This window comes from Salvelinus alpinus, chromosome 12, assembly GCF_045679555.1.
Source record: "Salvelinus alpinus chromosome 12, SLU_Salpinus.1, whole genome shotgun sequence".
Taxonomy (NCBI): domain Eukaryota; kingdom Metazoa; phylum Chordata; class Actinopteri; order Salmoniformes; family Salmonidae; genus Salvelinus; species Salvelinus alpinus.
Genome location: NC_092097.1, coordinates 57047976 through 57063129, shown reverse-complemented (window position 1 = coordinate 57063129; position 15154 = coordinate 57047976). Strand labels below are relative to the sequence as shown.

The 15154-nt window shown below is 49.7% G+C and overlaps 1 protein-coding gene across 1 annotated transcript in view; it reads left to right on the top strand.

The window, feature by feature from the left end:
- Nucleotides 1-15154, top strand: part of LOC139536405 (arf-GAP with coiled-coil, ANK repeat and PH domain-containing protein 3-like) — a 185053-nt gene that overhangs the window by 139120 nt on the left and 30779 nt on the right. The window contains exons 13-14 of the mRNA XM_071336916.1: nucleotides 14452-14552; nucleotides 14917-15028. Coding sequence (XP_071193017.1) covers nucleotides 14452-14552; nucleotides 14917-15028 — 213 coding nt within the window. The remainder of the gene's footprint in view (nucleotides 1-14451; nucleotides 14553-14916; nucleotides 15029-15154) is intronic.

The following is a 15154-nucleotide window of genomic DNA, read 5'->3' as shown; positions in this document are numbered from 1 at the left end:
TACCATTACATGGTGGTTTAATCACCTGTATAGGTTTTAAATGAGAGACATCTTTTAGATGTGTGTACTGTACCCATGACCTGTACTCAACACCAATGTTGTGTCATTAAGCTATGTTGGGCATTCATCAGGCCTGCCGTAATTAAACACCATTGTCTGGATATAGAAAAGACAGCAGACTGCTTGGCATGGCAACACAAGTCACAAGTCTCTTTGAGAATCATTGAGGCAACTGGGAGGCTTAAACAAAAGACAAGAGAACCCCCTGGACACCCTCTCCTTAGCTCTACAACTTGTGGTATACCAACTGTGGTATAACTTGTGCCTCCAGGATTGGTCTCTGAAATCACCTCGTTATGAAGAAGTGAGCTTTGGTTCCATTGCTAGTCCAATACGGCTGCCTGAATTCAACATGACCTTCCACCGACTCATGGGATTTGTGAAGCTCGTTGGGATGTTCCGTCGCACTCTTCTGCTGTTTGGGTTGAGTTGGTGACGTTATAGTGGACTCTTCTACTGTTTGGGTTGAGTTGGTGACGTTATAGTGGACTCATCTGCTGTTTGGGTTGAGTTGGGGACGTTATGGTGGACTCTTCTGCTGTTTGGGTTGAGCTGGTGACATTATAGTGGACTCTTCTGCTGTTTGGGTTGAGTTGGTGACATTATAGTGGACTCTTCTGCTGTTTGGGTTGAGTTGGGGACGTTATAGTGGACTCTTCTACTGTTTGGGTTGAGTTGGTGACGTTATAGTGGACTCTTCTACTGTTTGGCTTGAGTTGGTGACGTTATAGTGGACTCTTCTACTGTTTGGGTTGAGTTGGGGACGTTATAGTGGACTCTTCTACTGTTTGGGTTGAGTTGGTGACGTTATAGTGGACTCTTCTGCTGTTTGGGTTGAGCTGGGGACGTTATGGTGGACTCTTCTGCTGTTTGGGTTGAGTTGGGGACGTTATGGTGGACTCATCTGCTGTTTGGGTTGAGTTGGGGACGTTATGGTGGACTCTTCTGCTGTTTGGGTTGAGTTGGTGACATTATGGTGGACTCTTCTACTGTTTGGGTTGAGTTGGTGACGTTATAGTGGACTCTTCTGCTGTTTGGGTTGAGCTGGGGACGTTATGGTGGACTCATCTGCTGTTTGGGTTGAGTTGGGGACGTTATGGTGGACTCATCTGCTGTTTGGGTTGAGTTGGGGACGTTATGGTGGACTCTTCTGCTGTTTGGGTTGAGTTGGTGACATTATGGTGGACTCTTCTACTGTTTGGGTTGAGTTGGTGACGTTATAGTGGACTCTTCTACTGTTTGGGTTGAGCTGGTGACGTTATAGTGGACTCTTCTGCTGTTTGGGTTGAGTTGGGGACGTTATAGTGGACTCTTCTGCTGTTTGGGTTGAGTTGGTGACATTATAGTGGACTCTTCTACTGTTTGGGTTGAGTTGGTGACATTATGATGGACTCTTCTGCTGTTTGGGTTGAGTTGGTGACGTTATGGTGGACTCTTCTGCTGTTTGGGTTGAGTTGGTGACGTTATGGTGGACTCTTCTGCTGTTTGGGTTGAGTTGGTGACGTTATGGTGGACTCTTCTGCTGTTTGGGTTGAGCTGGTGACGTTAGTGGACTCTTCTGCTGTTTGGCTTGAGTTGGTGACGTTAGTGGACTCTTCTACTGTTTGGGTTGAGTTGGTGACATTATAGTGGACTCTTCTGCTGTTTGGGTTGAGTTGGTGACATTATAGTGGACTCTTCTGCTGTTTGGGTTGAGTTGGTGACGTTATAGTGGACTCTTCTGCTGTTTGGGTTGAGCTGGTGACGTTATAGTGGACTCTTCTGCTGTTTGGCTTGAGCTGGTGACGTTATAGTGGACTCTTCTGCTGTTTGGCTTGAGTTGGTGACGTTATAGTGGACTCTTCTGCTGTTTGGGTTGAGTTGGTGACGTTATAGTGGATGCAACCAAACATGATGCCAAGCGCATTAAGGCAGGTGTTCATCACTTCCTGGGTGGATAGGAACATTAGCCTGCTGGCCTTCCTGGGTGGATAGGAACATTAGCCTGCTGGCCTCCTGGGTGGATAGGAACATTAGCCTGCTGGCCTCCTGGGTGGATATGAACATTAGCCTGCTGGCCTTCCTGGGTGGATAGGAACATTAGCCTGCTGGCCTCCTGGGTGGATATGAACATTAGCCTGCTGGCCTTCCTGGGTGGATATGAATATGAGCCTGCTGGCCTTCCTGAGTCTATAGGAACATTAGCCCGAGCTATTTAGGAGGGATATCACACCTGGCACAAATGATTGTCTAGTTGTGTTTTTCCTGCCGAGGGGTGCCCTATACCTGCTCCCAGAGGGGAGTAGTTCAACGTCCGGGTACAGGGGGTGGCTTGCGGAGGGCCCTGACCTTAAACATCTCATCCAGGCCTGTCTGTTGGACTCCAAGAACCTTGTTGCTGTGGTGTTAATCCTTCTCAGCATATTTCTCTGTCTGACAGTGGCATTTCCAAACCAACAGACAATACAATAAGTAAAAATAGTCTCAATGAAAGATTTTGTAAAACAGAGTCAGTATAGTACAGTCTACATTAAAAGATCCCAGCTTTTTGAGAAAGTACAGTCTCTGTTTGACTCTTGTTGTAGATCAGGTCTGTACATTTACTCCACTGAAGCTTATTGTCCAAGAGGACACCCAGGTATTTCGTATTCCTCTACAATCTCTAGATGTTGCAGAGGTAGGTGTTGTATCTCTTTGGTCTTGTTGGTATTGAAGACCGAGTGTGATTCATCACACCACTCTAAAGACCTTTAGAGCCGAGGAGCTTCTGGGCTGGCGCTGAGAACATGACTTTTCACAATGTCCTCAAAGCATTTCATTACTAAGGATGTCAAGGCGACAGGGCGGTAGTCATTCAGCACAGAGTGATTAGATGCTTTAGGAATGGGTATAATTACAGAGTTTTTCCAACAATACTGGCACGTGTTGCTGGCCGAGTGAGGATTGGAAAATGTCTGTAAAACACACCAGCCAATTTTTCAGCACAGTGCTTTAACACATGTCCACTTATTTTGTCTGGGCCTGGGCTTTTGTGTGCGTTACATCCCCTGAACAACTTCACAACATCAGACTGTTTAACAACAACTCTCTCAAACATTTGTAATGATGCTTCCATTTGTTTTACCTCCGACTAAAAGTCGTCTGATTCAAATCTTGAGAAGAAAACATTCAGTTGATTAGCCATGTTCTGGCCCTCATATCTCCCAAGTTCAGCACTGGGTTCCCCCTGCCTATGTGGGGGGCACCAGCCATGGATTTAATCCCTTTCCTGAGGAGAGGCTCCTCTCCCCCCTTTTGCTTGCATGCCTCCTTGTCCACCAGTATCTTTCTTTTGATCTGACGTTGTACATCTCTTAAAGCCTGTCTATTACCCTCAGCGTAAAGAGGACTACCAGCCATGGGTGGTAGCAGAATAGGTACCTATGATGGCAATGCACGCCAGCACTTTCCAGATGACCTCCTGTTGAATGACCTCCTGTTGAATGACCTCCTGTTGAATGACCTCCTGTTGAATGACCTCCTGTTGAATGATCTCCTGTTGAATGACCTCCTGACATGTGGCAGTCCAGTTCCATGATGTCTGTCTTTATCAACTGTCAGAGGAGGACTGATGGGGGAGTGGGCCTATCAAGAACAGTTCTGGGCTATAGTTATCTGTGTAACCTGGTCAGGCCCCAAACACTACTGTTAGCTGTGTAACCTGGTCAGGCCCCAGAACTACAACCACTACTGTTAGCTGTGTAACCTGACCAGGCCCCAGAACTACAACCACTACTGTTAGCTGTGTAACCTGGTCAGGCCCCAGAACTACAACCACTACTGTTAGCTGTGTAACCTGGTCAGACCCCAACCACTACTGTTAGCTGTGTAACCTGGTCAGGCCCCAACCACTACTGTTAGCTGTGTAACCTGGTCAGGCCCCAACCACTACTGTTAGCTGTGTAACCTGGTCAGGCCCCAACCACTACTGTTAGCTGTGTAACCTGGTCAGGCCCCAACCACTACTGTTAGCTGTGTAACCTGGTCAGGCTCCAGAACTACAACCACTACCGTTAGCTGTGTAACCTGGTCAGGCCCCAACCACTACTGTTAGCTGTGTAACCTGGTCAGGCCCCAGAACTACAACCACTACTGTTAGCTGTGTAACCTGGTCAGGCCCCAGAACTACAACCACTACTGTTAGCTGTGTAACCTGGTCAGGCCCCAGAACTACAACCACTACTGTTAGCTGTGTAACCTGGTCAGGCCCCAGAACTACAACCACTACTGTTAGCTGTGTAACCTGGTCAGGCCCCAACCACTCCTGTTAGCTGTGTAACCTGGTCAGGCTCCAGAACTACAACCACTACCGTTAGCTGTGTAACCTGGTCAGGCCCCAACCACTACTGTTAGCTGTGTAACCTGGTCAGGCCCCAGAACTACAACCACTACTGTTAGCTGTGTAACCTGGTCAGGCCCCAGAACTACAACCACTACTGTTAGCTGTGTAACCTGGTCAGGCCCCAACCACTACTGTTAGCTGTGTAACCTGGTCAGGCCCCAACCACTACTGTTAGCTGTGTAACCTGGTCAGGCCCCAACCACTACTGTTAGCTGTGTAACCTGGTCAGGCCCCAACCACTACTGTTAGCTGTGTAACCTGGTCAGGCTCCAGAACTACAACCACTACCGTTAGCTGTGTAACCTGGTCAGGCCCCAACCACTACTGTTAGCTGTGTAACCTGGTCAGGCCCCAGAACTACAACCACTACTGTTAGCTGTGTAACCTGGTCAGGCCCCAGAACTACAACCACTACTGTTAGCTGTGTAACCTGGTCAGGCCCCAGAACTACAACCACTACTGTTAGCTGTGTAACCTGGTCAGGCCCCAGAACTACAACCACTACTGTTAGCTGTGTAACCTGGTCAGGCCCCAACCACTACTGTTAGCTGTGTAACCTGGTCAGGCTCCAGAACTACAACCACTACCGTTAGCTGTGTAACCTGGTCAGGCCCCAACCACTACTGTTAGCTGTGTAACCTGGTCAGGCCCCAGAACTACAACCACTACTGTTAGCTGTGTAACCTGGTCAGGCCCCAGAACTACAACCACTACTGTTAGCTGTGTAACCTGGTCAGGCCCCAGAACTACAACCACTACTGTTAGCTGTGTAACCTGGTCAGGCCCCAGAACTACAACCACTACTGTTAGCTGTGTAACCTGGTCAGGCTCCAGAACTACAACCACTACTGTTAGCTGTGTAACCTGGTCAGGCCCCAGAACTACAACCACTACTGTTAGCTGTGTAACCTGGTCAGGCCCCAGAACTACAACCACTACTGTTAGCTGTGTAACCTGGTCAGGCTCCAGAACTACAACCACTACTGTTAGCTGTGTAACCTGGTCAGGCCCCAGAACTACAACCACTACTGTTAGCTGTGTAACCTGGTCAGGCCCCAGAACTACAAACACTACTGTTAGCTGTGTAACCTGGTCAGGCCCCAGAACTACAACCACTACTGTTAGCTGTGTAACCTGGTCAGGCCCCAAACACTACTGTTAGCTGTGTAACCTGGTCAGGCCCCAGAACTACAACCACTACTGTTATCTGTGTAACCTGGTCAGGCCCCAGAACTACAACCACTACTGTTATCTGTGTAACCTGGTCAGGCCCCAGAACTACAACCACTACTGTTAGCTGTGTAACCTGGTCAGGCCCCAGAACTACAACCACTACTGTTAACTGTGTAACCTGGTCAGGCCCCAGAACTACAATCACTACTGTTAGCTGTGTAACCTGGTCAGGCCCCAGAACTACAACCACTACTGTTAGCTGTGTAACCTGGTCAGACCCCAACCACTACTGTTAGCTGTGTAACCTGGTCAGGCCCCAACCACTACTGTTAGCTGTGTAACCTGGTCAGGCCCCAACCACTACTGTTAGCTGTGTAACCTGGTCAGGCCCCAACCACTACTGTTAGCTGTGTAACCTGGTCAGGCCCCAACCACTACTGTTAGCTGTGTAACCTGGTCAGGCTCCAGAACTACAACCACTACCGTTAGCTGTGTAACCTGGTCAGGCCCCAACCACTACTGTTAGCTGTGTAACCTGGTCAGGCCCCAGAACTACAACCACTACTGTTAGCTGTGTAACCTGGTCAGGCCCCAGAACTACAACCACTACTGTTAGCTGTGTAACCTGGTCAGGCCCCAGAACTACAACCACTACTGTTAGCTGTGTAACCTGGTCAGGCCCCAGAACTACAACCACTACTGTTAGCTGTGTAACCTGGTCAGGCCCCAACCACTACTGTTAGCTGTGTAACCTGGTCAGGCTCCAGAACTACAACCACTACCGTTAGCTGTGTAACCTGGTCAGGCCCCAACCACTACTATTAGCTGTGTAACCTGGTCAGGCCCCAGAACTACAACCACTACTGTTAGCTGTGTAACCTGGTCAGGCCCCAACCACTACTGTTAGCTGTGTAACCTGGTCAGGCCCCAACCACTACTGTTAGCTGTGTAACCTGGTCAGGCCCCAACCACTACTGTTAGCTGTGTAACCTGGTCAGGCCCCAACCACTACTGTTAGCTGTGTAACCTGGTCAGGCTCCAGAACTACAACCACTACCGTTAGCTGTGTAACCTGGTCAGGCCCCAACCACTACTGTTAGCTGTGTAACCTGGTCAGGCCCCAGAACTACAACCACTACTGTTAGCTGTGTAACCTGGTCAGGCCCCAGAACTACAACCACTACTGTTAGCTGTGTAACCTGGTCAGGCCCCAGAACTACAACCACTACTGTTAGCTGTGTAACCTGGTCAGGCCCCAGAACTACAACCACTACTGTTAGCTGTGTAACCTGGTCAGGCCCCAACCACTACTGTTAGCTGTGTAACCTGGTCAGGCTCCAGAACTACAACCACTACCGTTAGCTGTGTAACCTGGTCAGGCCCCAACCACTACTGTTAGCTGTGTAACCTGGTCAGGCCCCAGAACTACAACCACTACTGTTAGCTGTGTAACCTGGTCAGGCCCCAGAACTACAACCACTACTGTTAGCTGTGTAACCTGGTCAGGCCCCAGAACTACAACCACTACTGTTAGCTGTGTAACCTGGTCAGGCCCCAGAACTACAACCACTACTGTTAGCTGTGTAACCTGGTCAGGCTCCAGAACTACAACCACTACTGTTAGCTGTGTAACCTGGTCAGGCCCCAGAACTACAACCACTACTGTTAGCTGTGTAACCTGGTCAGGCCCCAGAACTACAACCACTACTGTTAGCTGTGTAACCTGGTCAGGCTCCAGAACTACAACCACTACTGTTAGCTGTGTAACCTGGTCAGGCCCCAGAACTACAACCACTACTGTTAGCTGTGTAACCTGGTCAGGCCCCAGAACTACAAACACTACTGTTAGCTGTGTAACCTGGTCAGGCCCCAGAACTACAACCACTACTGTTAGCTGTGTAACCTGGTCAGGCCCCAAACACTACTGTTAGCTGTGTAACCTGGTCAGGCCCCAGAACTACAACCACTACTGTTATCTGTGTAACCTGGTCAGGCCCCAGAACTACAACCACTACTGTTATCTGTGTAACCTGGTCAGGCCCCAGAACTACAACCACTACTGTTAGCTGTGTAACCTGGTCAGGCCCCAGAACTACAACCACTACTGTTAACTGTGTAACCTGGTCAGGCCCCAGAACTACAACCACTACTGTTAGCTGTGTAACCTGGTCAGGCCCCAGAACTACAACCACTACTGTTAGCTGTGTAACCTGGTCAGGCCCCAGAACTACAACCACTACTGTTAGCTGTGTAACCTGGTCAGGCCCCAGAACTACAACCACTACTGTTAGCTGTGTAACCTGGTCAGGCCCCAGAACTACAACCACTACTGTTATCTGTGTAACCTGGTCAGGCCCCAGAACTACAACCACTACTGTTAGCTGTGTAACCTGGTCAGGCCCCAGAACTACAACCACTACTGTTAGCTGTGTAACCTGGTCAGGCCCCAGAACTACAACCACTACTGTTAGCTGTGTAACCTGGTCAGGCCCCATAACTACAACCACTACTGTTAGCTGTGTAACCTGGTCAGACCCCAGAACTACAACCACTACTGTTAGCTGTGTAACCTGGTCAGGGCCCAACCACTACTGTTAGCTGTGTAACCTGGTCAGGCCCCAGAACTACAACCACTACTGTTAGCTGTGTAACCTGGTCAGACCCCAGAACTACAACCACTACTGTTAGCTTTGCAACCTGGTCAGGCCCCAGAACTACAACCACTACTGTTAGCTGTGTAACCTGGTCAGGACCCAGAACTACAACCACTACTGTTAGCTGTGTAACCTGGTCAGGACCCAGAACTACAATCACTACTGTTAGCTGTGTAACCTGGTCAGGCCCCAACCACTACTGTTAGCTGTGTAACCTGGTCAGGCTCCAGAACTACAACCACTACTGTTAGCTGTGTAACCTGGTCAGGCCCCAGAACTACAACCACTACTGTTAGCTGTGTAACCTGGTCAGGCCCCAGAACTACAACCACTACTGTTAGCTGTGTAATCTGGTCAGGCCCCAGAACTACAACCACTACTGTTAGCTGTGTAACCTGGTCAGGCCCCAGAACTACAACCACTACTGTTAGCTGTGTAACCTGGTCAGGCCCCAGAACTACAACCACTACTGTTATCTGTGTAACCTGGTCAGGCCCCAGAACTACAACCACTACTGTTAGCTGTGTAACCTGGTCAGGCCCCAGAACTACAACCACTACTGTTAGTTGTGTAACCTGGTCAGGCTACAGAACTACAACCACTACTGTTATCTGTGTAACCTGGTCAGGCCCCAGAACTAAAACCGCTACTGTTAGCTGTGTAACCTGGTCAGGCCCCAGAACTACAACCACTACTGTTAGCTGTGTAACCTGGTCAGGCCCCAGAACTACAACCACTACTGTTAGCTGTGTAACCTGGTCAGGCCCCAACCACTAATGTTAGCTGTGTAACCTGGTCAGGCCCCAGAACTACAACCACTACTGTTAGCTGTGTAACCTGGTCAGGCCCCAGAACTACAACCACTACTGTTAGCTGTGTAACCTGGTCAGGCCCCAGAACTACAACCACTACTGTTAGCTGTGTAACCTGGTCAGGCCCCAGAACTACAACCACTACTGTTATCTGTGTAACCTGGTCAGGCCCCAGAACTACAACCACTACTGTTAGCTGTGTAACCTGGTCAGGCCCCAGAACTACAACCACTACTGTTAGCTGTGTAACCTGGTCAGGCTCCAGAACTACAACCACTACTGTTAGCTGTGTAACCTGGTCAGGCCCCAACCACTACTGTTAGCTGTGTAACCTGGTCAGGCTCCAGAACACAACCACTACTGTTAGCTGTGTAACCTGGTCAGGCCCCAACCACTACTGTTAGCTGTGTAACCTTGTCAGGCCCCAGAACTACAACCACTACTGTTAGCTGTGTAACCTGGTCAGGCCCCAGAACTACAACCACTACTGTTAGCTGTGTAACCTGGTCAGGCCCCAGAACTACAACCACTACTGTTAGCTGTGTAACCTGGTCAGGCCCCAGAACTACAACCACTACTGTTAGCTGTGTAACCTGGTCAGGCCCCAGAACTACAACCACTACTGTTAGCTGTGTAACCTGGTCAGGCCCCAACCACTACTGTTAGCTGTGTAACCTGGTCAGGCTCCAGAACTACAACCACTACTGTTAGCTGTGTAACCTGGTCAGGCCCCAGAACTACAACCACTACTGTTAGCTGTGTAACCTGGTCAGGCCCCAGAACTACAACCACTACTGTTAGCTGTGTAACCTGGTCAGGCCCCAGAACTACAACCACTACTGTTAGCTGTGTAACCTGGTCAGGCCCCAGAACTACAACCACTACTGTTAGCTGTGTAACCTGGTCAGGCCCCAACCACTACTGTTAGCTGTGTAACCTGGTCAGGCCCCAGAACTACAACCACTACTGTTAGCTGTGTAACCTGGTCAGGCCCCAACCACTACTGTTAGCTGTGTAACCTGGTCAGGCTCCAGAACTACAACCACTACTGTTAGCTGTGTAACCTGGTCAGGCCCCAACCACTACTGTTAGCTGTGTAACCTGGTCAGGCCCCAGAACTACAACCACTACTGTTAGCTGTGTAACCTGGTCAGGCCCCAGAACTACAACCACTACTGTTAGCTGTGTAACCTGGTCAGGCCCCAGAACTACAACCACTACTGTTAGCTGTGTAACCTGGTCAGGCCCCAGAACTACAACCACTACTGTTAGCTGTGTAACCTGGTCAGGCCCCAACCACTACTGTTAGCTGTGTAACCTGGTCAGGCTCCAGAACTACAACCACTACCGTTAGCTGTGTAACCTGGTCAGGCCCCAACCACTACTGTTAGCTGTGTAACCTGGTCAGGCCCCAGAACTACAACCACTACTGTTAGCTGTGTAACCTGGTCAGGCCCCAGAACTACAACCACTACTGTTAGCTGTGTAACCTGGTCAGGCCCCAGAACTACAACCACTACTGTTAGCTGTGTAACCTGGTCAGGCCCCAGAACTACAACCACTACTGTTAGCTGTGTAACCTGGTCAGGCTCCAGAACTACAACCACTACTGTTAGCTGTGTAACCTGGTCAGGCCCCAGAACTACAACCACTACTGTTAGCTGTGTAACCTGGTCAGGCCCCAGAACTACAACCACTACTGTTAGCTGTGTAACCTGGTCAGGCTCCAGAACTACAACCACTACTGTTAGCTGTGTAACCTGGTCAGGCCCCAGAACTACAACCACTACTGTTAGCTGTGTAACCTGGTCAGGCCCCAGAACTACAAACACTACTGTTAGCTGTGTAACCTGGTCAGGCCCCAGAACTACAACCACTACTGTTAGCTGTGTAACCTGGTCAGGCCCCAAACACTACTGTTAGCTGTGTAACCTGGTCAGGCCCCAGAACTACAACCACTACTGTTATCTGTGTAACCTGGTCAGGCCCCAGAACTACAACCACTACTGTTATCTGTGTAACCTGGTCAGGCCCCAGAACTACAACCACTACTGTTAGCTGTGTAACCTGGTCAGGCCCCAGAACTACAACCACTACTGTTAACTGTGTAACCTGGTCAGGCCCCAGAACTACAACCACTACTGTTAGCTGTGTAACCTGGTCAGGCCCCAGAACTACAACCACTACTGTTAGCTGTGTAACCTGGTCAGGCCCCAGAACTACAACCACTACTGTTAGCTGTGTAACCTGGTCAGGCCCCAGAACTACAACCACTACTGTTAGCTGTGTAACCTGGTCAGGCCCCAGAACTACAACCACTACTGTTATCTGTGTAACCTGGTCAGGCCCCAGAACTACAACCACTACTGTTAGCTGTGTAACCTGGTCAGGCCCCAGAACTACAACCACTACTGTTAGCTGTGTAACCTGGTCAGGCCCCAGAACTACAACCACTACTGTTAGCTGTGTAACCTGGTCAGGCCCCATAACTACAACCACTACTGTTAGCTGTGTAACCTGGTCAGACCCCAGAACTACAACCACTACTGTTAGCTGTGTAACCTGGTCAGGGCCCAACCACTACTGTTAGCTGTGTAACCTGGTCAGGCCCCAGAACTACAACCACTACTGTTAGCTGTGTAACCTGGTCAGACCCCAGAACTACAACCACTACTGTTAGCTTTGCAACCTGGTCAGGCCCCAGAACTACAACCACTACTGTTAGCTGTGTAACCTGGTCAGGACCCAGAACTACAACCACTACTGTTAGCTGTGTAACCTGGTCAGGACCCAGAACTACAATCACTACTGTTAGCTGTGTAACCTGGTCAGGCCCCAACCACTACTGTTAGCTGTGTAACCTGGTCAGGCTCCAGAACTACAACCACTACTGTTAGCTGTGTAACCTGGTCAGGCCCCAGAACTACAACCACTACTGTTAGCTGTGTAACCTGGTCAGGCCCCAGAACTACAACCACTACTGTTAGCTGTGTAATCTGGTCAGGCCCCAGAACTACAACCACTACTGTTAGCTGTGTAACCTGGTCAGGCCCCAGAACTACAACCACTACTGTTAGCTGTGTAACCTGGTCAGGCCCCAGAACTACAACCACTACTGTTATCTGTGTAACCTGGTCAGGCCCCAGAACTACAACCACTACTGTTAGCTGTGTAACCTGGTCAGGCCCCAGAACTACAACCACTACTGTTAGTTGTGTAACCTGGTCAGGCTACAGAACTACAACCACTACTGTTATCTGTGTAACCTGGTCAGGCCCCAGAACTAAAACCGCTACTGTTAGCTGTGTAACCTGGTCAGGCCCCAGAACTACAACCACTACTGTTAGCTGTGTAACCTGGTCAGGCCCCAGAACTACAACCACTACTGTTAGCTGTGTAACCTGGTCAGGCCCCAACCACTAATGTTAGCTGTGTAACCTGGTCAGGCCCCAGAACTACAACCACTACTGTTAGCTGTGTAACCTGGTCAGGCCCCAGAACTACAACCACTACTGTTAGCTGTGTAACCTGGTCAGGCCCCAGAACTACAACCACTACTGTTAGCTGTGTAACCTGGTCAGGCCCCAGAACTACAACCACTACTGTTATCTGTGTAACCTGGTCAGGCCCCAGAACTACAACCACTACTGTTAGCTGTGTAACCTGGTCAGGCCCCAGAACTACAACCACTACTGTTAGCTGTGTAACCTGGTCAGGCTCCAGAACTACAACCACTACTGTTAGCTGTGTAACCTGGTCAGGCCCCAACCACTACTGTTAGCTGTGTAACCTGGTCAGGCTCCAGAACACAACCACTACTGTTAGCTGTGTAACCTGGTCAGGCCCCAACCACTACTGTTAGCTGTGTAACCTTGTCAGGCCCCAGAACTACAACCACTACTGTTAGCTGTGTAACCTGGTCAGGCCCCAGAACTACAACCACTACTGTTAGCTGTGTAACCTGGTCAGGCCCCAGAACTACAACCACTACTGTTAGCTGTGTAACCTGGTCAGGCCCCAGAACTACAACCACTACTGTTAGCTGTGTAACCTGGTCAGGCCCCAGAACTACAACCACTACTGTTAGCTGTGTAACCTGGTCAGGCCCCAACCACTACTGTTAGCTGTGTAACCTGGTCAGGCTCCAGAACTACAACCACTACTGTTAGCTGTGTAACCTGGTCAGGCCCCAGAACTACAACCACTACTGTTAGCTGTGTAACCTGGTCAGGCCCCAGAACTACAACCACTACTGTTAGCTGTGTAACCTGGTCAGGCCCCAGAACTACAACCACTACTGTTAGCTGTGTAACCTGGTCAGGCCCCAGAACTACAACCACTACTGTTAGCTGTGTAACCTGGTCAGGCCCCAACCACTACTGTTAGCTGTGTAACCTGGTCAGGCCCCAGAACTACAACCACTACTGTTAGCTGTGTAACCTGGTCAGGCCCCAACCACTACTGTTAGCTGTGTAACCTGGTCAGGCTCCAGAACTACAACCACTACTGTTAGCTGTGTAACCTGGTCAGGCCCCAACCACTACTGTTAGCTGTGTAACCTGGTCAGGCCCCAGAACTACAACCACTACTGTTAGCTGTGTAACCTGGTCAGGCCCCAGAACTACAACCACTACTGTTAGCTGTGTAACCTGGTCAGGCCCCAGAACTACAACCACTACTGTTAGCTGTGTAACCTGGTCAGGCCCCAGAACTACAACCACTACTGTTAGCTGTGTAACCTGGTCAGCCCCCAGAACTACAAACACTACTGTTAGCTGTGTAACCTGGTCAGGCCCCAGAACTACAACCACTACTGTTAGCTGTGTAACCTGGTCAGGCCCCAGAACTACAAACACTACTGTTAGCTGTGTAACCTGGTCAGGCCCCAGAACTACAACCACTACTGTTAGCTGTGTAACCTGGTCAGGCCCCAGAACTACAACCACTACTGTTAGCTGTGTAACCTGGTCAGGCCCCAGAACTACAAACACTACTGTTAGCTGTGTAACCTGGTCAGGACCCAGAACTACAACCGCTACTGTTAGCTGTGTAACCTGGTCAGGCCCCAGAACTACAACCACTACTGTTAGCTGTGTAACCTGGTCAGGCCCCAGAACTACAACCACTACTGTTAGCTGTGTAACCTGGTCAGCCCCCAGAAATACAACCACTACTGTTATAATGCCAACCATATTGGACTTTGGACACCATATTGGATTTGAGGCTAAATCCAGGGTGGCCCCAAAGACAATATGTGGTGGCCCCCTGACTAAATTACAAGAGTAGGGGCTGAAGATACTCAGCCAATCAAAGGATGTTGGGTTTTTATTGACACCGCTCTCAGCCAATGAAAGGATGTTGTGTTTTGATTGACACCGCTCTCTGCCAATAGGATGCCCTGACGGTGGTGGTGGAGGACCTGAGGCTGTGTTCAGTCAAACCTTGCGAGGACGGAGAGAGGAGGTTCTGCTTCGAGGTGGTGTCCCCCACTAAGTACGTATGTGTGTGTATATCTGCGAATATGATCGTTCGGTGTGTCTATGTGTGTGTGTGTCTGTGTGTGTGTGTGTGTGTATATGATCGGTGTGTATATGTGAGAATATGATCGTTCGGTGTGTCTGTGTGTATATGTGTCTGTGTGTGTGTGTGTATGTGATCGGTGTGTGTGTGGGTTAATATGATCTATCGGTGTGTGTATATGTGTGTGTATATGTGTGCGTGTGTGTGTGTGTGTGTGTATATGATCGGTGTGTGTGTGGGCGAATATGATCTATCGGTGTGTGTGTGTATATGTGTGTGTATATGTGTGCGTGTGTGTGTATGTATGTCCTCTCCTCACCCTCCTCTCTCCCACTAGGAGCTGTATGCTCCAGGCAGAGTCAGAGAAGTTACGGCAGGCCTGGATCCAGGCTGTACAGGCCTCCATCGCCTCTGCATACAGAGAGATATCAGACAACTACTACATCGAGGTACTGACCCTAAGCTTAACCCTGGCCCTGACCTCAACCCTAACCCTATAATTAACCCTGACCTCAACCCTAACCCTATAATTAACCCTGACCCTGACCCTATAATTAACCCTGACCCTAACCCTA